We start from the raw sequence: 26,871 nt of genomic DNA, 5'->3' as shown, positions 1-26,871 counted from the left end.
GAACACTATCTGACAGGTCGTAGCAGCTGAGTAATCATCTGTTGAATTAATGAATGTGTGAATAAGTGAATGTGTGGGGCAGGTGGAAAAGACAAGTACACTTCAGAATAAGCAGATCAGTCACAGGAAGTAGACTGACCAGAATGATGCCACACTGTCCCGTCTTCTTGACGCGCTGGGAGCCCCAGAACCTTTGGGGAAGGCTTACAGTTCCATGCAGTTGTTGTGAGTTAGCCAGCGTGATGCCCCCAGCTTGATGGATCACAAAATAAGACCATGCTGGGGTCATGGCATTGGAGAGAGGTCTGTGAATCTTAACGTGGCAAGTGTATCTTTTGCAGGTTACAAAATATTAATTGCCTTTGGTATACTATCTATGTTTAGAAAGGGTTCTCCTCTCTCTTCTCGAGCATCCATGGCAAAGCATCCAGGCAGTGAAGCGCTAAGTTCATTTCCTCTTCCCGTTCATCTTTTTTATTTCCAACTCAAGGAGCTAACCCTGCTGCTTTCCCTCTGCAGTGATATCTTATAACTGAACTACCACTGATCTCTCTTGTTAATGAAACCTTACTCTATTTCTCTTAAGAATGACATGGGCAGGGCTGTTAAACAGCCAGTGTGACAAGGCAGGCACTGTGTTTAGAGTAGGAAGGGAAGCCTTAGCCCTAGACCAGCACTGATTCTTAGCTCCTTAAGCTTTCCTGAGAATGCAACTGAGATGCGAGTAAGAGCGCACACAGGCCACTTTGCAATGGCTGATTCATCTCTCAGATCTGAATGTAATTCATTCCAAACCCAAATTTGCTCTTAGCTCTGAGGTGTGGACAGCGGGGTGCATATGTTCTTTACAATCAAAGTTGGAATGAAAGAAGACTGTCTTGCCTCTATGCCAGACCTAGTTTTCTAGGACTTCGAGGCAATTTATATAGCATGATGAAAAAGCATTCAAAAGGGGATGTTCAAGGTCTAAAAACATGAATCAAGATCAGTTGAATAACTTTGGAATCATTTTCTTTATGTTTAGTTTCCTTTACTGAATAGAAAATGTCATTATTGATCATTTTTGGAAGAGTTAAGTCTTATAAAACATTTGTGCAGAACTAAACTACTAGTTTCTTTTTTTTTAATTGCAGTATAGTTGCAAAGTTTAAAAAAGAAAACAACAGTCTTGCAACCGACAAACGCAATTCTAGACCGATACACCCTTCATAAGTCCCTGAAAGCATCACCCAAGATGGCTTTCTATAAAAGATACACTTTTGAGACAAATATTTCTTCAATAATAAAGTTAGTATTGTAATGATACTTCTTTATCAAGAATAAATGTAAATAAAGATTTTTAAAAAAAGATTGGTTGAGTAAATAGTGTGTCTGAAAAATCTGGCTCAACCAGAAACTTTAGGTGGCCGAGATGACAGAAACCAGGGTCTTCTCTGCTAGTCCAGCCTGGAACTCAGCTACAACCAACCTGGCCATGAAACAAAGATCACTGTGGAGACAGACACTCACTCACACATTCATGTTTTTTCCCTAGGATTTCAACCCCTCCAAGAGATCTGCTCTCAGGAAACAACAGAGCAGCTCATACTTAATGGAGCAGCTTACAGGGAAAACCAAGACCCGTTCCTCAGTCCCCATCTCATTCTCCAGGTGGAGATGAACTTGGTAACCAGGCTTCCAAGGGGAGGAAGCACAGGGCAACAGCAAGACTATGGACTTTGACATCAGAACACACGGTAATAAATTCCCACTCCTCTCTCTGCCTTCTGGTTATGTGACTCTGAGCATAGTTATTTCACCTCTCTAACCCTCTTATTCAAAACACCACTGTGTAAAGTATAGATGAACTACCAGTATCAAAAGGCACAAATAATATTTAGTGAAGCACTTATTAGATGCCCAGTCCTGTGCACTTAACAGGCAATATCTCATTTCATCCAGCAGTTCCAGCAAGTAAGTCCTCTCATTTCTACCTCTTTATAGATGAGAAAACCAAGCCTTACAGATTAAGCAACTTGCCTCAAAGTACATAGCTAGTGACAGGTAAAACTAATATCCAAACGAAGACCTGCGTGATGCTGAAGATGGCACTTTCGCCCACCCTGCGTCCTAGACCTGCACTTTCCAATACCATAGCCATCAGCCAAGCGGCTATTTAAATTAAGACTAAAAAAGAAGAAAAAAAAATCAGTTTCATAGTTGCACTGGCCATAGTTCCAGTGCTCGATAGCCACTGTATTAGACTACCGTCTATGTGGCTACCATATCGGGCAGCATACGTAGAGAACACTTCCATCGCTGCAAAAAGTTCTCCTGGACCACACTTGTCTAGTCCTTCTCCGATATATAAGGTGCCTGCCTTTTAGTAGGCATTAATGAATGTGAGCGTTGACCATGTTCAAACAGAAATGCAACTGTTCCTCAGCCTGGCTCCATTAGGCTATGGTCACAGAGACTGATTCAGGTTGTGAAGAAGATGAAAATCATGCAGTTGGTGGGGGTGGGGTTCCTCTAAGCAGAAGAGCACGCAATCACAACACAACACTGGGAACAGGGCTTCAGAAGGGGCCACAATAAGAAAAGGGCCCTGAAAGTCCAGCTTAGTTAGTTTCATGGTCACTTGCTTCCACCTTGGGAGCAAAGACACTTGCTCCGATCATTAAAACATCATCATGATCACACAGGCTCCGATCATTAAAACATCACCATGGTCTGGGTTGCTGGTCAGCTCTCTGCTGAGCTGGACAGATGCTGCTCTTCTTTCTCTCAATGGCCCCTCGTGTGTACTCAACATCTATATCCTTGGGCTGTAATTTCTTCAACTTATTGTCAGCTATGGACAAGGTGCCCAGGCTGCCTTTGAGAATGTGCAGGACATCCCGCCTTGATTTTCTCCATTTCTTTCTGCCCTGCCCTCTCCCTCCTGGTATTAACACGTGGGTTTTCCTGTCCTCTCACTTTTGCCTCCCTCACCATTTTTTATTTCCCATTATTAAAAAAAAAAAAAAAACTGAAGTCAAATTCACATAATATTCAATCAGTCTTTTTTTTTTTTTTTTTTTTTTGCGGTATGAGGGCCTCTCACTGCTGTGGCCTCTCCCATTGTGGAGCACAGGCTCCAGACGCGCAGGCTCAGCGGCCATGGTTCACGGGCCCAGCTGCTCCGTGGCATGTGGGATCTTCCCAGACCGGGGCACGAACCCGTGTCCCCTCCATCGGCAGGCGGACTCTCAACCACTGCGCCACCAGGGAAGCCCTCAATCAGTCATTTTAAACTGACCAATTCAATGGCATTTAGTGCATTCACAGTGTTGTGCAATCACCATTACTATCTAGTTCCAAAACATTTTCGTCATCCTGAAAGGAAACCCCAGTGCTCATGAGCTGTCACCAGTAATCAGCTTTCTGTTTCTATGATTCACCTCTTCTAGACATTTTCTACCAATGCAACCGTGCAATGTCTGGCTTCTTTCACTCAGCAGCATGTTTCCGAGGTTCATCCACATTGTACCAGGTATCAGCACTGCATTCCATTTTTATGGCTAGTAAGAGCCCACTGAGTGGATGGCCGGCATTTGTTTGTCCGTCCCTCAGTTCACGGACTCCCTTACCTCCTGATTAGCTAAAACAACAGGAAGGGGGAAAAGCCTAGTTTCCACGACGCTAATGGAGACCATTGACGCCAAATTGTCTCCAGAATTGTTTTCCCAGGATGGCGGAACACGTGGCATCTCAGGAAGGCATGCTGGCATCCATCAGGCATTTCCACCCTGACCATTTCTTTCTGGTCTCATTACTTACATTTTTTCTCATGAAACATTAACCACAGTGTGATTTCTATAATGCTTAATAGTTCTTATAGGAGAACATTGTTATGAGGTTTAGTTCTTAAAGGTGTGGAATATGCTGGCTTAGATAAGTTCTCAACTGCAGGCCTTCTAAATGTCTATACTGTGTCAAAGGTGCACTGTGAACTTCAAAGAAGCAATTATGGTTTTCAATGTTTCTCAAACTTTGAATGTTTCCCAACTGTTCCCAAGGCAGCACAGAACTCCCTTTTGTGTATGTGTGTGTGAGTGAATGTGTGTGTGTGTGTCTTCAGGCCATCTCTCAGTTCTTCTGTTTTTCACAGTTTGAAAAAGCTAGTCTATATTAATATCTGAATCCTTCTTAGGTCTATGTAATGGGGGGGCTGTCAACACACTTTAGAGACTGGAGTGTTTCTGCCAGGCTTAAAATAGGTACATTTTGAATCACAAGTTAAATATCTTAAACGCATTTAAATGCAAATTATTTCTGAATTAATCATATAGGCTATATAAAGTGTCATGAGTTTGAATTGCAGCCGAATGGTAACAACTCATAACTTATAATAACACAATTTTCATTTGGAAAATATCTTAATCCTTCAGCACTTCATAGCACACAAGTTTGAGGATCTCAAAGGCAGAGAGTCATAAACAAAGGTATCCTTAAGAAATGCACATTCCAGCATATATCCTCAGTGTATGTATTAGCAGTTAAAATATAATCTGCTTAAATGTGCATATAGTTGGAAATTGTGTTTCTGAATAATATCTACATAATTTTCAATAAAAATAAACTTGCAGTAAATTATCTAGATCTTAAGGTACCAAAGACAAATGGCCTTTGCTGGAATTAGTTTTCCCTCAGGAGTAAGGAAATGGAATTTGTCTTCCGCAATGAGGAAAAAAAAATTTTTTTTTAAACCATGCAGAATTAAAAATGAGCACTGGTGAGTTCTTCTAGAACCCTATTACTGGTTGCTTCTCAGAATTAAGGGGGGATCTCTGGACAGGTGGAGCCCCCAGCATATCATCAAGATTCCGGCTAAAATGAAGTCTGGTTGGTGAAAATAGGACTTGGTAGAGAGATTTACCATGTTTGAGCACATATGTTACTACTTTCAAAGCTCACAGCAACCCTATAGGGTAGGTTTTCCTATTCTCATTTTACACCAGAGTTTCCCAGCGTGATATTATGGCATTTGGGGCTGGATCATCCTTTGTGGTGAGGGCTGTCCCGTGCATTGTAGGACGGTGAGTGGCATTCCTGGTCACTATCCCCGAGATGCCAGTAGCACCCCTCCCCCAGTTGTATTAACCAAAAATGTCTCCCAACATGGCCAACTGTCCCCTGGGGGCCAACATGAGTCCTAAATGAGAACCACTGGTTTACAGTGAGCAAACCCAGCATTTAAATGCTGTGTGACAGACCCAGTGTGTGGAGCCTGGACTCTGGATGGGAAAGAAGTGGGTTTGTCACCTGACTGTGTCACCTACAGGCTGTGTGACCTGCTTCCTGATACTTCCCTAAGACTTCATTTCTCCAAGTGAAAAATGCACAAAAACAGTCTCTTCCTTCAAGCTTCCTGAGGGAGCAGCAGATGTGTTTTGTTCACTCTCAAATCCCTAGTGTGCTAGGGGACAGTTAACTCTGAAGAAAAGGGCTTCATCTGAGCTGGACACAGTGTGAGGTGGAGCCTGGCTGTCGCTATGTTGTGTGAGTTGCACTGGGGCAGGAACCTGGACTCGGAGCTGACTGGGTCCAACACCAGGGCACTTTCCCCTGCGGCGAAGGCTAGCCTGGGGTCAAGACCAGGAGTGAGGGACCTGCCTCCTGAGGCTGAGGAATGAACACTTCATCCAGTGCCCCTGTCTCGCTTGTGGAAAAGAAGGCCTCAGAGCAGCACCTCGTGCTAAGTGATAGAGCCAAAGCAGCTCTGAGCCCGAGGCTGCTTCAGGCGCAAACAAAAATCAAGTGTCCAACTGTTCCTTGTGTCTCACTTGTTCTGAAGAAAATGATCCTCAAACAACACCAAGATGACACTTCAAGAAGGGAAACGAGCAAAGTGTGAAAGAAGCTGGAACATTTAAGTTCTGGTAGGAAAACACATCGGAGAAACGACAATCTGCCTCCGACCTCAAGAAAGGGAACCACAGGGGTGCCACCAAGGGTCGGCTGTGAGTTACCTCTCCCTCCCTCCCGATTTACAGCCAGCAAAAGAGGGGAGCCCTGTGCTCACACTACCGGCTATGCCCCCTGTCCCCGGGTCCTAGAGGTGACTGTAGCTGGGGCCAAAGGTGAGATCATCTATCACTTACCAGCTGTGTGACCTTGGATTGATTCCTAACCTGCTCTTTGCCTTTACTTCCTATCAGTTGAACTTAGAATAAGATTTTTCTGGATAATCCAGGTGGACCCAATGTTGTCACAGGGTCCTTACAAGTGGGAGAGGGAAGGGGAGGGAAAACAGTGTGCACGGACTCACCTCACCATTGCCAGCCGTGAAGACGGAGGAAGAGGCCACAGGCCAAGGAAGGCCAGGGTCTCTCAAAGCTGGAAAAGGCAAGGAAACCGACTCTCCCCTAGAGGCTCCAGAAGGAACAAGCCCTTCCTGCTGACACCTTGATTTTAGCCCAGGGAGACCCCTATTTGACTTCTCACCTCAAGAACTGGAAGGTAACAGATCTGTGTTTTTTTTTTTTTTTTTTTTTTTTTTCCTTTTTGCGTTATGTGGGCCTCTCACTGTTGTGGCCTCTCCCGCTGCGGAGCACAGGCTCCGGACGCGCAGGCCCAGCGGCCATGGCTCACGGGCCCAGCCGCTCCGCGGCATATGGGATCCTCCCAGACCGGGGCACGAACCCGTATCCCCTGCATCGGCAGGCGGACCCTCAACCACTGCGCCACCAGGGAGGCCCATCTGTGTTGTTTTAAGCCACCAAGCTTGTGATCATTTGTTATGGCAGAAACAGGAAACTAACACTGGTTGCCTAACACACTGAGTCAGTGCCAGGGTAGTGAGGGCAGAGTGAAACCCCAAAGCGACAGTCTCAGCATCACCGTGGTGGGGCTTATTCTATTACTTAGAGAGTAAGAGTTGGCCTCAGGTGCAGCCCACGGGCTGGACAGCCCCAGCCTGCCTCGAGCCCCCCTGAGCAATGCGATGCTCCCAAGGGAAACTTGCCAGGAAAGGGAAGCAAGGATAAGCTTCATCTTACACACAGCATCCGCACGGGCATTCTCCATTTGCAAAGCCTTTTCCAACCACTATTTAATTTATTCAGGAAGCAGAGTGCAGACACACTCAGGCAGCCCCTGCCCTTGATCTAGAAGTGGGGTTTGCTGCATCTCCATGAAAATGCCTCTGGGGAGCCTGTCCCAGTGGAGTTAGTTCACTTCTGAGCCTGACAGCACCCCCACAAATTTAGCCTTTCCTTGGAAATCTCCAGAAAAGGGAAATGTATAAGCTCCCTTTCAGGACTGACTATGGTCTCAAAAACTGCTCTCAGGTTGTCAAAGGACTATGGAGCTGCCAATTCCTAAGGGCCATAAGGGCCCATCTAGTTCAGAGGTCATCAAACTTTTTCTGTAGACGGGCAGAGACTAAATACTTCTGGTCATTAACAGAGAGCCTCACATAAAAGAAAGTAAGAAACACTAAACAGGAACTAAGGTGACATAGAGTTCAGGATTAGGCTCTGCATTAAAAACTCAGAAGGATTCCCTTTTCTCCAGCCGGGACACGGAAGCAACCTGAGTGTCCATTGACAGAGGAATGGATGAAGAAGATGTGGCATGTATATACAATGGAATATTACTCAGCCTATAAAAAGGAACGAAATTGAGTTATTTGTACTGAGGTGGATGGACCTAGAGTCTGTCAAACAGAGTGAAGTAAGTCATAAAGAGAAAAATAAATACCATATGCTAACACATATATATGGAATCTAAAAAAAAGGTCCTGAGGAACCTAGGGGCAGGACAGGAATAAAGACGCAGATGTAGAAAATGGACTTGAGGACACGGGGAGGGGGAAGGCTAAGCTGGGATCAAGTGAGAGAGTGGCATGGACTTATATATACACTACCAAATGTAAAATAGGTAGCTAGTGGGAAGCAGCTGCATTGTACAGGGAGATCAGCTCGGTGCTTTGTGACCACCTAGAGGGGTGGGATAGGGAGGGTGGAAGGGAGACGCAAGAGGGAGGAGATATGGGGACATATGTATACGTATAGCTGATTCACTTTGTTATAAAGCAGACACTAACACACCATTGTAAAGCAACTGTACTCCAAGAAAGATGTTAAAACAAAAACAAAAACAAAAAATTCAAAAGGAATAGAAAATGCATTCCCAATTGTGAAATGCCAGTCCCCCAGGTTTCTGAGCCTTTATGACCAGCTGTTGAAGACCTCTACCTTGGGTCTACCACCTTTACCTGTGCCGTCCCCCAGGTGTTAGCCATTGATTCAATGTGCACCCCAAGCCAGGAGGGTATGATCCACTTCGGAAGGACACAGGGCTCTCCTCCCGACTTCTCATTGTCAAACATCGTCAACCTAGTCTTGGATCCGTTAATGTTTGACTTGCTAAGCCATCATTTAATGAGGAGGCCTTCTCTCCTGTCTTTTACTTTATCCCACCTTTGGAGTGCCTGGTCTGGCACACTGACCAAGGCTCAGTTTGACCCCAGCTGCAGGCAGGGAATGAGCATCTACAAGTGACAGAACACAATCAAGCTCCTTTAGCAAGCATGCCATCTTTCCAACATGGTACCAGAAACACGGACTTTGCTTAAAGGAGTCCATTATGCAAATATCCATACCATCAGAAGAAAGAAAATTAATATCGAAATGATCTTTTGCCACATAATGCCTTATTGCAAGAACAAGATAAGCCTTCTTCATAATAAAGATCCTAAAACAGCTGCCAGTCAAACAAATCAACAGCTAACAGCTCCAGCCAACTGTGTTTAATAAACAATTTTGAGATAGCCCACTGATAAACTCACAAAGAAGAAAGAACTAAAAGCTTGGAATTTTAACAGGGAATGCTCTCTTGGCCTGGAGATTGAGCCAAACTAAATGGGAAGGACCAGGCAAACACATAAAGCATTCCCCACCCCTCCACCCATGGATTTAGAATAAGGAGAGGTTTTCTGGTTTACTCTGTCTAGAAGGGAACTTTAAGGCTGAACTCGGGGAAGGCAGGGTTTATCTTTTCTCTCTCTCTCCCAGTGCCTGCTAGGTACTGGGTTCTCAACAAATGAATGCATTTTTGAATTAATTTCTATTTCATGGCAATTTGAATGTTATTGTTGACTTTCTCGAATAAATCTTATCCTTCTGGAATGCAAATTGGATGTCACTCCCTTGCTTAAAGCCCTCCTAGGCGTCCTTAGAATAAAATCCAAACTCCTTACCCTACTCTGCAAGCCCTGGTGGGACCAGGTCCCCCAATTCTTGCTACTTATTTCACCCAAAGGAATATTTAATATCTTCACCATGAGTTTGAATTCACCACCCAGGTCTTCCGGGAGAGGACGTCATTTATCTGATTTGTGCCACTCTGGCTTCAGAGACCCAGGGACAGGACTTGCTGCCTCTCACTGTCCTCCACTGGCAAGCAGAGCGGTCTGTGCAAAATTCAAATCTGATCGTGTCACTCTTCAGCCTGAAGTACTCTAACATCTGCCCGTCACCAAGGGCTATTATGTCTACGCTCATTCCTCGGCATTCAGTCCCCCCTTCCTCGCTAGTCAAGTCCATTTCCTATTTCCCTCAGGAGTCACTGTCCCACTTCTCCAGAGCAGCTTAAGCTCTTTTGCCCCCTCTCTCTGGAACACTCTCCTGCCCTGCCCCCTCCTGTCCCCTGGCTAACACTCCTCCTCATTCTTCATCACTTGCTTTGATGGCCACGCTTTGTAAGGTTGTTCCTGGCCCTGCCCTTGTCCCATGGTGGTGTAGGTGTCTTGTTACAAATCATCATCCCCAACTAGACCGAGAGCTTTATAAGGACAGAGACAGTATCCCGTGCTGTTGTGACCTAGAAATGAACAGACCTCTTGTCTATCAAGCCTGATGAATATTTCAGTGAACAAACCAGATCCTCTAAGAGGCCAGCCCCATGCTGGTGCCTGCAAAGCATGACGCATGGGGTCTGTCCTGTGCCTTGTAGGATGTTGAGTAACATCTCCCACCTCGACCCACTAGATGCCAGTAGCACCAAGTTGGGGCAACAAAAACGTCACCAGGCATTGCCAGATGTCCCCTGGGGGGGCACAGTTACCCTGGATGAGAATCCCTGATGTCAAGGATACCTGAGAGGGAACGACAGCATTCCTGCCCTCAGACCTTCCATCAGGCCTCCCATCAGGCCTCCCCACAAATGTCAAGTGCAGGTGAGGCCTGCCTGGACCACGCAGCTTCTTCCATCACCCTCTGCATCTTTAATCTGCTCCATTTTTATTCCCAGCATGTATAACCACCTGATGTGTTACATACCCACTAATGTCTGTATATTGACAGAGCTCCATGAAGCAGAAACTTGGTGGTGATTTGCTGCTCTATCCCCAGTAACTTGAACCAATGGCTGGCATGAGTTAGGCATCCTGTCGATGTCGGCTGAGTCAATAAATCTTGTAGTTGACCTGAAATATGCTTGACGGGGCTGCTGAGTGCATGCTGGCCTTTGTGTGTGCACAACCTTTTGGCTGCCCCAGGTCGCCTCTCCGTAAGTGCTGTCTACTTTCCCTCACTTCTCTTGGCTGGAAGAGAAGGCTCAGCTGGCAGAAGGGCAGGCTCCTCCACACTCTCCTTTTTATTCTGGGATTTTGCTCACAGATTCACTCCATTTCCAATCTCTAACTGATGCAGTCTGTTTCAATTAAACTTTAAGCAGGGGGCTGGCCAGAACTGAGGTGGGTGACCTGGAGGTCTGTAGCTCCGCAACCTCAACGAGGACATGGGTCACATGTGCACTTATTCCCCACCACGGGACTCTGGGTTTCCACCTGCTCAAAGGGAACTTAGCCCCCATCACAACATCACTCCAGGTACGTCCTGGGAAACCCAAAGCTGACTTCACAAGTGCCCCCTGATCAGTGTCAGCTTCTTCCTCCTTCATCTGGACCACCCGAGGGAGCTTCGCCATGGTGATCCACCCCCTAGTTACCGACCCTTCCCATGCCAAGGTGCTGCAGGAGTCTCTGGGCAGGGGGATGGCCTGCTTTAGAACTGTCATCCTTTGTCACTTGGCCTCACAGCCATAGTGCTTGAACCTGGAATCTTACCCGGTCTTTTGCCATTGGTTTAATTAGCTTCTGGTCCTCCAATTTTGCAAAGTATCTCATAAAAAAAATAATTTCCATCATTTTCTGCCCTCTAACCCCAGTGTCAAGCTCACTCTAAGGGGTCAGAGGAGGAGGACAGCCCGTCTTCAGCTTCTCTTCAGCTCCTCCCCCTCCTCGTCTGGGCTCCCGACAAACTCCTCCTTCCTTCCCTCCCCAGTTCATTTCTACAAAATGTGAAAAAACCCGAAAACAACCCTGTATGCCTACTGATGATGCAAATAGATGGAGAGTGGGTGGTGGAAGCTAGAATGGGTGTCTTATTTGTGTTTGCAGGATCTAGTCCCAGAGGGGGTGGCCACCGTGCCTGTTTTGGAGGGACAACAAAGTAGCAGCAGCATTTTTTTTGGTACTGAGGGTCAGAGCCATTGGTCAATTATTGAACTTGCTCTTACTTATAAATTTAGCAGGTTAGATAAAATGGGTCTAAAGGCTCTTGCAATCCTGATATTTTGTGGTTCTTCAGCACCTTGGGCAAAAAAAAAAAAAAAAAAAAAAAGCCACCAAGTCATTTGAAAAAAAGCTACGAGGAAAAAGATTTGGTTGTAGTTAGATAACTAAAAAAAAAAAAAGAAAAAGAAAAAGAAAAATTGATCATCACACATTTATTCATGCCATGAACGTTTGGTAGGTCCAGACTGTGGGCCAGTTGCCTGGGAGGCGAGGGGAGGAGAAAGTTGAGGGAGGAATGCAGGGTTCTCCCACCTGCCAAGATTCAAGCTGAACCTCTTCTGAGGTGTTTGTGCTAATGAAGTTTAGAAAATATGTTTCCATAGCCCTGAGTGAGGAAGCAGCTTTGCTTAGTGGACCAAGTAAGTAATCAGTCAGGAGCAACTCGGTGGTCTAATCCATGTCTGCGGCTGCCGCAGCCGTGTCGTTGAACCTCTTCATGCCTCAGTTTCACCAGGTGCACCTGGCAGATAAGCCCAGGTTGCAAAATGAGGTGCTTGGAAACATGCAGAGCCAATCGGGAAAGAGTGAGACGGAGATGCTTGGAGGTACTGGCGCGGGGAGAGGTTGCGAGCCATTCCTGAATTATTTTTTTCTAAAGTGAGTCAGAAAACAATCCGTTTACTTATTTATCGAATTGTGTTTCTCTGCATTTCAATTTTTTAAGGGCCTGTCTCAAAAGAGACATCAGAAAGGAGTTTGTTTCAGATATTCACTGAGTGAAGCGGTTGATTGAGGGGAGATAATATCTTTGATTCTCTGCTATTGTGTGTTAGGAACTCCTACCTGTATATCTCATTTGACATTCACAACACATCCACCTGGTTGGGGTCATTAACCCCCATCCTAGTGATGAATAAACTGGGGTATCAATGAATTATATTAACTCAGTGGTTCTCAAACTTGGCTTCACAGTGGAAACACCTGGAGAGTTTGATCAATGGACTGAGGTTTGGTCCCACTCCAACACATTCTGATCCAATTGGTTTGGAGTGCAGCTCGGGCATTAGGGGTTTTAAAAGCTCCCCAGGTGACTTTTTTAAAGTGCAGCAAAGTTTGAGAACCACAAATAACTTACTCAAGGTTACAGATCTAAGATGGCAAAAAGCTGGCTCTGCTGAGCCCAGGGCCAGCTTCTTCCTAACTGGAATTATTTTTGCCTGAACTGGCTCAAATCTTCTGAATACACTTTCATCTCTGGCCTAAAAGGCTGGTCTGAGAAATAAGCAAAGACTCAGTAACATGGTATTTAACAGTCATCCAAAGTCTAGAGAAGAAAGAGCAAAAAGGCTTGGGACAAATGTGCCTGGCTCTCAGGGGCCATTAACGAAACAAAAACAAAGGCAGTTTTGAAGAGTATGGATTGGATTGAGAGGCCTTTCACATGGCATACCAGGGCACCTGGAGAAATAAGCACCTTTCAGGCACAAACCTATGACCCCAGCAGCACTGTAATGGAAATGGCTCAAAGGCCACCTTCACTGAGGCAAGTTAATGAATCAAGCCAGCTGCCCTCAAGTTAACACTCAGTGTATTTAGACCTGAGGTTTTCAAACGTCTACCAGCATCAGAACCACCTGGAGGGCTTGTTAGGCCCCGAGGTGGGGCCTGAGAATTTGCATTTCTAACAAGTTCCCAGATGCTGCTGCTGGTCTGGGCTGCGCTTTGAAAACCGCCCATTTGGATGATTGCCTTCTCCGGAGGAACACACGGCGTTACTGACATTCAACCATTTAACTGCTCGCTGGATGCCTAGCACCTGCTTCACCTCTATTTCCCCTGCGGGGAGCTTCAACTACAAAACTGGTACATGAAGTGATGGCTTCCAATTCTGGAACGCTCAGTAAGCAGCCGTGTGGAGCGCCATTCTTACACAGCCCGCTCACCACCTACAGCACCACGGGAGATGATCCTGCAGCTTCACCCTCATTCTAAAGATGAGAAAACAGGTCGAGAAGAAAATAACTTTCCAAAGGTGATACAGTATCAGGACAACCATGAAATGGCCGCTATTCACCCTTTTTTCAACTATAAAAATGGCAATTTCATATGGTTCCTCTGTCAGCAGGGTCTGTCTACCCTTAGTAGGTCTGATTCTAAAGCCTAAACTTTTAACCCAAGTCCTCTGTCTCCTCCCAGTTAGGACGCTTTCCTAGGCCATATGTCTTATTGATCGACAGGACCAAAATGTTGAGACGAGATCATAGGGGTGAAGCCACACTCTCCAGGCAAGGACTGGTCACTGGCCCTCGGCTAGCCATCCTCATCACTGACCGCCTCTCACCTGCAATAAATTGTACTGTATAACTCATCCAGAGCAAGTTATATCCCAGATGGCGTGGCTGACCCTGAAGGTGACAGCCCCCGCCCCAGGCCTCTTGCTAGCTCAGCTGGAGTCCTTCCTATGATACAGGGTCTTCCCTGAACACATCTCACCATCAGACTCGGTGAGGGAAGTGAGAGACATAGGCAGTGGCTCTGCTTTGGGGACTGGAGGTTCCGGAAAGCATGGGATCAGAGTCACCCAGCATTTCAGGGCAGCCCAGGCAGAGTTGCTACCACCGAGTCCTGAGCATCGTAGGAGCAGGGTGACAGGAAGAGGTGGCAGTGATGATGACTCCTCTAGAACAGTGGTTCTCAGCTGGGGGCAATTTTGCCTCCATGGGACAATTGGCAGTATCTGGATGACTGTCACGACTGGGATTGGGGGATACTATTGGCATCTAGTGGCTAGAGGCCAGGTGCACTTCTAAACACCCTGTGATGCCCAAGGCCAGCCCCCATAACAAAGCATTCTCCAGCCCTAAATGTCAGTAGTACTGAGGTTGAGAACCCTTGCACTAGAATCTTATCATATATGGCTGGGTATTTCCTGTGGCACCCCTGTTTCTGGTAGTTTTACATGTTAACCAGATTGTTTTTGGGTCTCTTTGGCAATTCTATAAGCCATCTGTACCCTGCAATAAACCCTTTTCTTTGCACGTTAGTTGGAGGAATCACAGCTAAAAAAGACAGCCATGGGGAAGATCAGACTAGAGGATGAAGAAAGCATTAGCTTGTCCCCAAAACTGAAGGCTGGGGGAGGATTTCCAAGTACAAGTATTCTCAAGGGCAGCGCACTTCTATCAAGGTAATGTGTGCATCATCCATGTACAACACGGACATTGTTATAACTCTGAGTAAATCTACATCTCCCAATTGTCTTATGATTGCTAGCATTATGATACACATACTTCCATATGACAGCAGCATTTTTCATCTTAATGTACTTTCTGCTCAATTGTCATATGTGTTAGCACTGGGGCAGAGGCACAAATGAAGGGAAACACAGGAGCAAGGATAGATACCCTTTGCCTGTCTGGTGTATTCCAAATTCACAGTAATGCTCTTAGCCATAAAGTCAAAACTTATCCAGAAATTGGCTCAAAGGAGAGCAAGTTGTATCCCAGAAAAGGTGAGCACATTTTCAGAAGGACACAATGAAATCCTACTCGAGTTCTAAGACCAAGAACACAGATGGTTCCCTTTACCAGTTCTATAATTGAGAATGATAATGGCATCAAGCTCACCTTTATAAACATTAAATGAGATCGTCACTTAGGTATCTAGCACAGAGCCTTGGCATGTTGTATATGTCCAATCAATGTTAACACCCACATTAAACAACAATATATCTTGGGAACCATTTGGCCCTCAGCTAACACCTCAGTAAGGACAAGATAATAAAGCTTGTGAATGTGGAGGTCTAGAGAGTTCTTGGGGATTTAATAGGTGCTCAGTAAATGTCAGTTCTTGTTCTCTTTCCAAGTGCTCCCCTCTTTTCCCATCCAACTGTGACATCCCCAGAGCTTGGTGCATCTCCCACGGTGGACAATGGAGCAGGGCAAAGGTATCCTGCCCGTGACACCTGCCCACTACCAAGGTCCTGTTTCACCTCTCACCCCCTGCTGGGCCCAGCTCCAACCCCCCCACCCACCTAACAGACTCTGTCTTCCCCTCCACTCCTGTCCTCCCATATTGACAAATTTGCAGCCAGCAGATTATAGTCACAGCGTGAGTGAATCATTACCACCTGCTAATATTTTTATAGAATTTCATAAACTTGGTCATTCATGAATCATTTACAGTACTTTATTCCAGTGAAGAGTTCACAAATCACTCAAACGCTGGCAAAATGCATAATAATGAGTAATATTTCAGGAGGCTTTGCATTAATATGTCAGCTTCCAATACTGCAAGAGCTAAATTATTTTGCCAGGTGCCACTTCGGGTCAGAAGCATGGGAAGCCCTTTGGGGGCTGCAGCAGGGAGAGCGGGCAGGTGGCCGTGGGTCTTGGAAAAAAGACAGTATTTAAGAAGAAACAGATCATCCAGCAAGTCAAATCCCCTTCCAATAAGTGGAGTTCCTGGGAAAGAGCCCTAGGAATTTGCAGGTTAGACATCAGAATCTAGTTGGAGGTAAAACAGGAAGAAGTGTTTCTTAGTAATTGAAAATTCAGGGCTTTAGAGGTGGAGAGAAACAGATATGGATCCCAGGTTCAACACATACCAGCTGGGAGACCTTGAAAAGTTATTTAACAGTTATTTGCTTGTCTATAAAATGGTGTTAACACCTACTTCTGAAGTCTCTTGTGTGAAATGGATTAAGTAAGACAGTGTACATGAGTTGTTTAGCACAACATCAGCCATGCAGAGTTCAATAAACAGTAACTTTAATGATGATACACATTCAGGGGCTCAAGGACAAATTTATCTCAGACTATTTCTTTTTGTGCAAATCTCTGAGGCTTAGTTCACAGTGTTTTCTTGCTGGATTTGGAAAATGCCAGCACCATAGCATGAACTTGCATGTGAATAGCACTTACCTTTAAAATAAACAACAACAAAATTCACCCACGTGCTCTCTGTTTTTTAAACTTGCAAAAGGGGAAAGTAAAATGTGGGAATTGGAGACCCAGGATTCTGCTCTTTGAAGAAGCAGATCTGCAACCAACCACAGTGCCCACCAGGGACAAGATGGATCTATCTGCACTAAGACAGTAAGTCATTTCTAAATAGGTGCTTGAAATGAAGTGGATTTGCAACTTTCTTGTGCCCAAAGTATATCGAGAAGGCAGGAACCCAGTTCTCATTAAATCCAGAAATAGCAGAACCAAACAGAGAGTAATAGGTAGGGACCTTCCTCAGCAGGGACACGAGGAAAACAGGACAAAGACTAAACTGAAGAGCGAGAGGCAGGGGGGACCTGGCATTAGAAACCGGGTCCTCATGAGGCTGGTGAAGAGTGGCTCAGGCCAGGCCGCCGTTTGGCTGCTGTAGCCCTGGTACTCCTTTCAGACACTGTATGCCTGCCAAGCCCCAGCAGCCTCTCCACTGGGCACATGTGGCCCTGCGCCAGGGGTAAACCAAGACAAACAACGAACACAGCACAACTCCCTGGCATATCACCTGTACACAGTGGCGAGGAACTTAAATTCGTTTATTTTGAAACAAAGCCTAGGCATTAAAATGGAAGCTCCGTGAGGGCAGGGAACCTGGTGTGTCTTATTTCCCATTGTATTCCTCATCCTGCAGGTCCTCAATCAAATATATTAAGAATGAATGAATTGATGAATCAATTGATATGCTACGGAGTACATTATGAAACCACCAATAAACTCACGATTATTTAAGAGAAGTTCATGCTTGAGATGGGAAAGCTGGGCCACCACCAGTTTTCGTTTACCTCCTTTGCCTTTCCCCTCACTAATTCTCACTCATGTGATAAGACTGTATGGGGGGCTTCCCTGGTGGCGCAGTGGTTGAGAGTCTGCCTGCCAATGCAGGGGACACGGGTTCGAGCCCTGGTCTGGGAGGATCCCACATGCCGCAGAGCAACTAGGCCCGTGAGCCACAACTACTGAGCCTGTGCATCTGGAGCCTGTGCTCCGCAACAAGAGTGGCCGCGACAGTGAGAGGCCCGCGCACCGCGATGAAGAGTGGCCCCCACTCGCTGCAACTAGAGAAAGCCCTCGCACAGAAACGAAGACCCAACACAGCAAAAATAAATAAAATAAATTAATAAACTCCTATCCCCAACATCTAAAAAAAAAAAGCAAACAAGAGAACAAACTATACCTAATAAAACACAGGTGTTGGAGGAACAACAGAGCAGAACAGAATTAAACCAGAGCCCCTAAAAAAAAAAAAGACTGTATGGGGCTTACCATGTTCCTGGTACTGTTCCAAACGTTTGACACGCATTAACTCATTTAGTCCATTAAATCCTATGAGATCAGTATTATTATTGTCCCCATGTCACAGATGATAAAATCAAGGAAGATACCCTACCCAAGTTCCCGTAGCTAGTCCATAAAAGCTGTGCTTTTAATTCAGCCAGCATGGCTACATGCAAAATTATGTTTGTAACTGCTGCATACTACATGGCCTCACCCTTGTGCAGTAAAATCCCTGCACAGCTGTACCTGACAGCCCTGCATTCAGCTTCCGGAAGCCAGAGGAAAGGGACACTTCATGAATCAAAAATTCTCCTCAAAGAAAATCTCTGACTGGCATCTTTGGCAACATCAAAACCAAGCCACCTGATTGACCAAAGGACACCTTCTCATCACTCCCACTCCCTGTCAGTCCTTGAATGTTGGTGTTTGAGTTCTTCCTGCTGTAACTGCCCCAAAGCCTCTTCCCCTCACTGTCCCTGGAGATCAAGGTCATTGCCATCTAAGGAGAATGTTCACTCTCAGGTGGGCCCTGGTTTATGGAGCCCAGAAATCTCTCTCTGAATGTGGAAGGACTCCCAAAAGGGTGACAAAGTTTTAATCCACCTTTGGGTCCCACAAACATCAGAGAGGATCAATTAGCCATGCCTGCATCCGAACTATTGTTCAGCTCTTAAAATAGCTCCTACGGAGTCACCCCAAAAAGGCATCTCTCAGCCTCTCATTTACCAGTTCTCGCTCCTGGCAACCAGTTTTTTCCAGTTTCTCTGATTCACTCTAGTCCTATTTCCAGGCTACAGAACACTCCCGAGAAGACTTCCACTCCTTTATTCTTTATCTTGTACCCTCTTAATTTCCTACGTTAATTCTAGAGCTCAGCTTCCTCCAGGAATCTCCCTCTTTACTTAAAAGAGGGGCAGCAAATGCTATGAAGTTCAGTTCCTGTCAGGACAGAAGGAAAAACCATGAGTCTGTGGTAGATGTCAACCTTCTCGTGGTTGAAGGTAGGAAACTGATGTTAAAAACTTGTCGAACTTAACCAAAAAATTTAAATCTTTTTCAGCAGAAAAATGAATAAGAGCAGCTCTGATTTACTGAATGCTCACTAGGTGCTGGGCATTGTGCTAAGAATTTGCAAAAATAATTTTATTTCATTTTATACAGTCCTTAGAGATGCTGGTACTATCCCTACTTTGTGGAGGAGAATCAAAAATCCTCAGAGAGGGTAAGTGGGTCACCCAAGATAAAAACAGCACAGTAAACGGCAGTGCTGAGACTTGAATGGCAATTTGCTAACCCCAGGGGTCTGAATCACCATGCTATGAAATTATGAAATGTATCATATCTTTAGTTCCTTGTGTCTGAAAATTAAGAGATATTCCTATCACAGGCAGAGAAAAAGTAGAGGGCATCTACCCATGGTCTGCAGCTGGCTTATCCACAGCACCTGGACACTGACAGCTGCCAGGTCACCTGTGGTCACTGTCAAGTCCAGCTGGAACTGGGAACTTCTGAGGGCGCCAGCATTCAATTTCTACAACAACCAGATTCCCTGCCGGGGGTTCGCTGAGGATGCACACTGGCCACCCTTTGGCATCCTCTGACAGATGGTACCCCCTGCAGATGCTCACAGCATCTGCCTTTTGGCAAAGTTCCTGAGAGGGAGGTCCTCCCAGGACCCGGGACCCTGGAACACACCGTTCAGCATGAGGCTGGATGGGCCTTTCCTCACCCACTGCCCTGTATTTGTCTAGTATTTTAATGCCTCTAACGCCCTCTTCTATCTTCTCACTGGAAACTCACAGCAATCCAGCTGGTAGCTAGGCGAGTGTTATCTGCATTTTATGGGTGGAATCCTGAGGACCAGTGCTTACTTGGTTTTCCCAAGGTCAGTATCTCATGGTGACAGAGGAGGCTAGACCCAGGGTACCCATTTCCCAGCCAGAACACTTGACTTTCCAATGCAATGCCCCTCCACCCTCTCTCTGCAGAAAAGGAAGAATATGGAGGTTTTTTTAGGGAAGAGGAAGTAATTTTGTTGAAGTGGGATTGGGATGTTCTTACACGGTGTTTTGACGAAGAAAACCAGAGATGCCAAGTCCACTCCTAGAAACTGGCCGCCACCCCCCAGAGCCCAATCCAGGGAAAGGCGCACGTGATGGGCAATGGTGATGGAAAGCAAACTCTGTTGACTGGGCCTTGTTCCCAAGTGCCTGCTTCCAGCTCAGTGCCCTGCATCCCACAGAGGGCTTGCCCCGACAATGGCTGGGAATCCTGTCCCATTTCTTGAAAAATGAGCTTACTGCCCTCAGAGGCTTGGGTCCTTAACAGAGGCTGTGAGATGGGACTCTTGGGGGTGTCGTAGAGAGGGGATAGGACAGACCTGGAGCCTATATGAGATTTAATGCTCACCCCAATATCTGTGTGCAACTACTTTGGTCTCTGAATCTTGAACAGGTGTCAACTTCTGAAACTGTCCTCCTACAGATAGCCTTCTGTTTCTCCATAGAAAAGAGAAGCAAGTACATTGTAGAAAAATCAGAAAAAAAAAATCAACAATGTCAAATACAACCACCAACACTTTGACTTTTCCTCTATCATGCTTCTTCACAAACATACCCATCATGATATGTGTAAATACTCCATCTGTAATGAGGATACCATATGTGTTGGTGTGTCTGTTTCCATTCAATATCTTGAAAATCTCCCATATAACTAGAACTTCTTCAAAAATACTTTAAATGGTGTAGGAAACTTCCTTGCAAAATTGTGCCATAATTTAACCATTATATATTGCTGAATATTTAGCAACTGTTTCCATTTTAAGGATCGTGTCCTGCTATAACATCATTGTACAAAAATCTAACTAAATTCCTCCCTATTTCCTTAAGATGGCTTTCTAAAAGTAGAATGATCGGGTCCAAGGGTTTATACTTTTTACAGCTCTTCATTATCAAGCTGGTTTCTGGAAAGCCATTGTTAATGTAGGGTTTCTGACCTCCTCTGAGATCCCCCCAGGGTCCCCCTTCTTGGTTTTTAGTGCCCAAAGTCTCACGCAGACCTGGAGGGCTCTGTTGATGAGATAGGGGCCCCCACTGCTGCTCTGTCAGGGTTCAATGCCACTTGGCTTCCACACAGACACACTTAAAGCCGCACAGCCCCGGGTCTGATGAAGCACAGAAATAATGAGCTCAGTGGGAGGGAAGTAGTCTTTGAAAGGTACATCTCTGCGTGTGGGGTGGGCACTGGGGGGGAGGGGTACTCACTTGGTAGGTAGCGATCGTTTCTCTGTCCAAGTTCCGTGTCACGGAGACACTACCTGTGTTCTCATTGATTCTGAAAATTCCTTTAGGCTCTTGATCCACTCCCTTTCCAGTGAGCCGGAACTTGGACCCTTCCGGTCTGTCACTATCGACTACCTGGTCAGAGAAACAGAGCGACACTTAAGACTCTGGCTGGAAAACACAGAGAAAGCACAGTACAAACACACCTCGGTGACCAATCCACTAATCACAGATGCCAACGCAGAGGTGCTGGATGAACTTGACTAAAGCAGCATCACCAAAAATAGCATCACTATTTAACACCTTTCATCCTAATATGCAAATCTTTGTGGCTTTCAGCCGGGGAAGCTTACCAGCCCTGGGGTGATGTATATTGAAGAATCTAAGAGGGAAGTAACTTCATGAAGTTCAAGGTTGGACATTTATATTATTTTTAACTCCCAGGAAACAGGCTTTTTTTTCTGCAAGACCAAATAAGCAATGGAAAACATTTGACAGTCCTATACCAGGCAGGCATTAATCAGGGTTCTAGGTATCTACATGTATGTAGTCATCAACAGTGCCACCTATGCCCTTGCTTCTACCAGGTACTAGGCATGGTGCTGAGAAGGAATTTTACACACACTTTAAAAAACTCTGACAACAATGCTGGGGGCAGGGAACATTATTATTCATACTTAATGAATGAAATCAATGAGACTCAGGGAGATTACGCAAGCTTGCCATGGTCACAGTTATTAAAGAAACAAGGATGGGATTCAGAAGCCATCTTCCATCTCCCTAGGGGCACTGCTATGCAACACCGTCATTGTTGAATTCACTTTAAGAGAATTCCCTATAGGTGGTCAGCCTTGATCTGACATTTAAAGAATAAATTCAAAAGGTAAAGATATAGGAAGGCAGTTCCAGGCAGAGAGAACAGCATAGACAGGCAGCAGGCAGGTGAGAAAGCCTCGAAAATTCCAGAATGGTTTGAGGAGAGGTGAGGTTGAGAGGTAATTAGGGGGCCAATTATGTTATGTTTTGATGTCATCTGAAAGTATCCAACTAAAGAGAAAATCATAATTTGCATAGGTTAGTTCTAGAGTTCTAACAAGCATTCATGTATATTTAATATCACTTTATCATCAATACCTGCAGACATTAATTTGATTATAACACTATAAAGGTCACTAACACAATAGACATTCAGAACAACAGATAAAAGAAAGCTAATACTGATCTGGCTGTCATCAATTTACAAGTAAGCAGGCACCTATTGGAATATAGTCAACTGAGCCTGGAGGATTTAGGTGGCTGAACCAGAAATGTGCCTTCTGGTGGAATCAGGAAGAGGTGTGGTGGTGGCATTTCTGTTGGCGCCATGCCTGCAATTCTGACATGTGTCACCAGGTGGCAGTGGTGCCTAAGGCAGCGTGAGCGTCATGGCAAGCCTCCTCTGCCAGGACCAGTGGAGTAAGAGCATGACGCAGTCCATAGGGCAGTACAGTTTTTTTCTGATTTAAAATATTCTTTATTAAAATACACTGAGAATTTTGATTAAACACCAGTTACCTCTGCTTGCATTTTTTAAAATTAACAGAAAATATCATCCAAAGCAAGACTAAAAATAAGGTATGTGGTATCTTCTGATGAACAGAAGTTTTAGTCACTGCTTGACTCGATTGAATCCAACTGACATTAGCCCCACTGCTTGGAAGCTCCATGAGGTCAACAGCCTCAGCATATCGGGCTCACCACTGAGTCCCACGACTAGCAAAGTGCCCGGCATACCGCAGGGACCAAGACCAATATCTGTTTAACGAGGAGCGCCACCGATTAGACAAACATATGTCTCAATCCTAGCTTGGCCGACGATCAGTCCTGTGACCTTGAATGTGATTTTTTGCCTCTCGATTTCCTTATCTATAAAATAGGGATAATGACACTTATTTCCCAGGGTTGCTGAGGGTTTGTTGAGATACTGTGTGCAAAGTACACTTCCTGGCACATAGAAGGGGCTCAATAAATCAGAGCTAACAATTAGAATACTAAGATAAGAATGATAATAATAACAACATCATGCCATTGTTGTTAATGGGTAAAACTGACACTTCCAGGCATAAAACACATCTTAGCCACAATATAAAAAAATCCCTTTCTAAGGGAACACATTTCCTTTTTAGAAACAAAACTCACAAAAGTCTCTGGTTTCAGGACAGAAGTGACCTGGAAACAGACTTACTGTGGGAAGGGGCATCTGAGCCAACTCTGTTCCTCTTCGTCTCTCACATTTACCGTCACTCCCCTCTTGCTCTTACCACTTCAGCCCAAATATGGATTAAAACCTCTTCCTTTTGCTCCCCTACACACACCCGTGGGACAAGTCCTCTCCAAAGGCCATATTAACTAAAGGGAAATGAACATGGGAAACCTACAAAGGCTATGGAACTGTCCTGCTTCCTAAGAGTGGACTTCTGACCACACCCACTAGAAAGCACCTGTCAGGAGAAGGCTTCTGTGATCTGTTCTCCTTCCTTGACCCTTCCCTGCTCTGAAAGGGCTGGGAGCACAGCACCCCAGACCTTCTGGAAGAAACACAGTGGGAGACAGTCCTGAAAGCTCTCTTGAGGCAAACACTGCCATCCTCCCATTCCTCTACCTGCCACTCAACATGGAAAGCTGAATTCTAGACTCAGAAATCCTCCCAGGGCAACTTTTCCTCCTGCTGTAAAGATCAGGTCTGTGTCATTTCCTTTCTCTCTCTTAGAGAGCTTGAACCACGTGACCTCATGGAAGCAGGGTCTTGGAGAGAACCCTGTTTAATTAGTGCTGGTTGCTGGATTTAAATGACTGACTCTCTGGGGAAGGAGCAAGACCTCTGCTCAGCAGTGCACAAGTCTTCTCTCTCTCTCAACATTTTTTAAACTTTATTTTATTTATTTATTTTTGTCTGTGTTGGGTCTTCGTTGCTGCATGTGGGTTTTCTCTAGTTGCAGCGAGCGGGGGCTACTCTTCGTTGCAGTGCACGGGCTTCTCACTGCGGTGGCTTCTTTTGTTGCGGAGCACGGGCTCTGGGCGCACAGGCTTCAGGAGTTGTGGCACATGAGCTTCAGTAGCTGTGGCTCACGGGCTCTAGAGCGCAGGCTCAGTAGTTGTAGCGCATGGGCTTAGTTGCTCCACGGCATGTGGGATCTTCCCGGACCAGGGCTCAAACTCATGTCCCCCGCATTGGCAGGCGGATTCTTAACCACTACGCCACCAGGGAAGCCCAACATTTTGTTTTTAAAGGCCTGGCTTTGAACATATCAGTTGAACCTGCCTCCTGGTCCTCAGCGTTGCATCTGCTTTGAAGGAGCGCTCATAGCCACACCAGGCACGGTGCCCCCAGACTGATGAGCCGTACAGGGCCGCCAGCACAGGGAAGTGAAGGGCCTCATTCTCCCTGCAACAAGTGGTCTCAAGATATGGTTCCCTGGACCAGCCTGGGCATCACCTGGGAGCTCTTCAGAAATGCAGATTCTCAGTCTCCACCCAGACCCCCTGGATCAGAAACCCTGGTGGTGGGGTCTAGCAATCTGTGCTTTAATAGGCTCCATGGATGATTCTATGCACACCCGGGGTTGAGGACCACCGATTTAGATGGATTTCAGCACCATCCACGCTCATTATGATTGGTGATGGTTTCCACCGTTACTATTGGGAGACTTCTGCTGGAAAAAAGGCTGCGTCTGTTTGCTACCTCCCTTCCAGACCTATTTTAAACATATAACACTATTAGGAACTCTTAAAAGCCTGTTTTCTAGAACGTCAGTAAAGCAGAGTTGGTATTTCTCCAAGTCCCATATTTCCGTATGTATCAAAGGCACCCCAGGGCATGGAGGAACCTTGGAGAAGAAAGCATGGGAGTAGGGATCATTCTCCCCGGGAAAGATGGGAGTCTTGGCTCAATTTAGATTCAGGAGTTATCCAACAGCTCTGTGGCCTCAGCCACACATCAAAGCTGTTCCATGCAAGTCAGGTGGGTTTCCAGATGACCTTTATTATACTACGTTAAACTCCTAAGATTTGTCCAAATGCTGCTCTATGGCTGTGGCCCCAAGGCTATCATCCTTTTCTTGTGTTTAATGTGATGGAATGTAAGAAATCCAGTGCACTCCTGCCCAGAACAAATCCTGTCATGAGTCTCTGCTACTGCAGCAGCTGTTAACACACATTATACCACATAGCAGGGCTTCACAATTAGCTGGTCTTTCCTATTATTCTTTGTAATTCAACACTTCTTTTCACAGTGGGATTTTCCTTCCTTGTTCTCTGAGTCGGAATGAAAAAAAATAGCTAATGATGAGAAAGAACTTGGATGCCGCGTGCCGACACTCTGGGAAGGGCGTGTAAATAGCACACAGGAGTCCTGCTGCATACCTGGGTAAAGTCACTTCCCAGGCAGCAATGGGGGTGACCGGAACATCCATTGTGTCGGTGGCATGGCTCAGGTGGGACCAGAGTCCTCCGCACCCAGCAAGGGGCAGGAAATACAGAGGCTTGGAGCAAGAAGTGATGCTTGGTCTGAGTTTCAAAGGGTGTTTTCACTGCCTACTTCCTTCCTACTTGAGTGTGGTGTATTAGACAAAGCCAGGGTCCCCCCTTGAATCCCGTTCCCACCTCCATTCTCTGCTGCAGGTAGCCAACAATACTAAGTTGCATTGTGTTTTAAAGGTATTCTATGAATTTATATACATATATACATACTCACAGAATATATAGCAATCTTGAATGTTTTTACATTTTTATAAATAGGACCATTTTGTATAAATTATTCTATAATTTTTCTATTCAATATGGTTGGGGGTTATATATATATAGTATGTAATATTTTTATATATTATTATATTTATGTAATAAAAATATATTTTATATCTAATAGACAGATAGATAGATACAGACTTTGGGGGTAGGAGTAAACTTCCATTTATAGAAACACTGCCTAGATAGTATAAAGTTCCCATATACCTTTCATCCAATTTTCCCTAATATTAACATCTTTTATAACCATGGAACATTGGTCACAAATGAGAAATTAACATTGATGTGTGACTATTAACTAACTAACCTCCAGATTTTATGTATTCAGGTTTCACCAAGTTTTCTACTTCTATCATTTTTCTGATCCAAAATCCAGTCCAGAACCCCACATTACCTTTAGTCAGTGTGGTATTTTTTAAAAACATCTTTATTGGAGCATAATTTCTTTACAATGGTGTGTTAGTTTCTGCTTTATAACAAAGTGAATCAGTTATACATACACATATGTCTCCATATCTCTTCCCTCTTGTGTCTCCCTCCCTCCCACCCTCCCTATCCCACCCCTCTAGGTGGTGACAAAGCACCGAGCTGATCTCCCTGTGCTATGCAGCTGCTTCCCACTAGCTATCTATTTTACATTTGGTAGTGTATATATGTCCATGCCACTCTCTCACTTTGTTCCAGCTTACCCTTCCCCCTCCCCATATCTTCAAGTCCATTCTTTAGTAGGTCTGTGTCTTTATTCAGTCAGTGTGGTTTTTAATTGCCCATTACAGTGCTTCCCTGTAGGTTCAGACATTTCCTTAATTGTGCTGACATCATTTTTTCCCCTATGGAAAATGTATTTATTTATTTTATTTATTTTTTTATTTTAATTTATTTATTTATTTATTTATTTATTTATTTATTTATTTATTTATTTATTTATTTATTTTTTGCGGTATGTGGGCCTCTCACTGTTGTGGCCTCTCCCGTTGCGGAGCACAGG

The 26,871-nt window shown here is 45.1% G+C and overlaps 1 protein-coding gene across 2 annotated transcripts in view; it reads right to left on the bottom strand.

The window, feature by feature from the left end:
• Nucleotides 1-26,871, bottom strand: part of CDH13 (cadherin 13) — a 1,057,374-nt gene that overhangs the window by 480,158 nt on the left and 550,345 nt on the right. For both annotated transcript variants that reach the window (XM_060083564.1, XM_060083563.1), the window contains exon 5: nucleotides 21,084-21,236. In XM_060083564.1, coding sequence (XP_059939547.1) covers nucleotides 21,084-21,236 — 153 coding nt within the window. The remainder of the gene's footprint in view (nucleotides 1-21,083; nucleotides 21,237-26,871) is intronic.

Source organism: Mesoplodon densirostris, chromosome 19, assembly GCF_025265405.1.
Source record: "Mesoplodon densirostris isolate mMesDen1 chromosome 19, mMesDen1 primary haplotype, whole genome shotgun sequence".
NCBI classification, from domain to species: Eukaryota; Metazoa; Chordata; class Mammalia; order Artiodactyla; family Ziphiidae; genus Mesoplodon; species Mesoplodon densirostris.
This window is presented reverse-complemented; position numbering and strand designations above follow the sequence as displayed.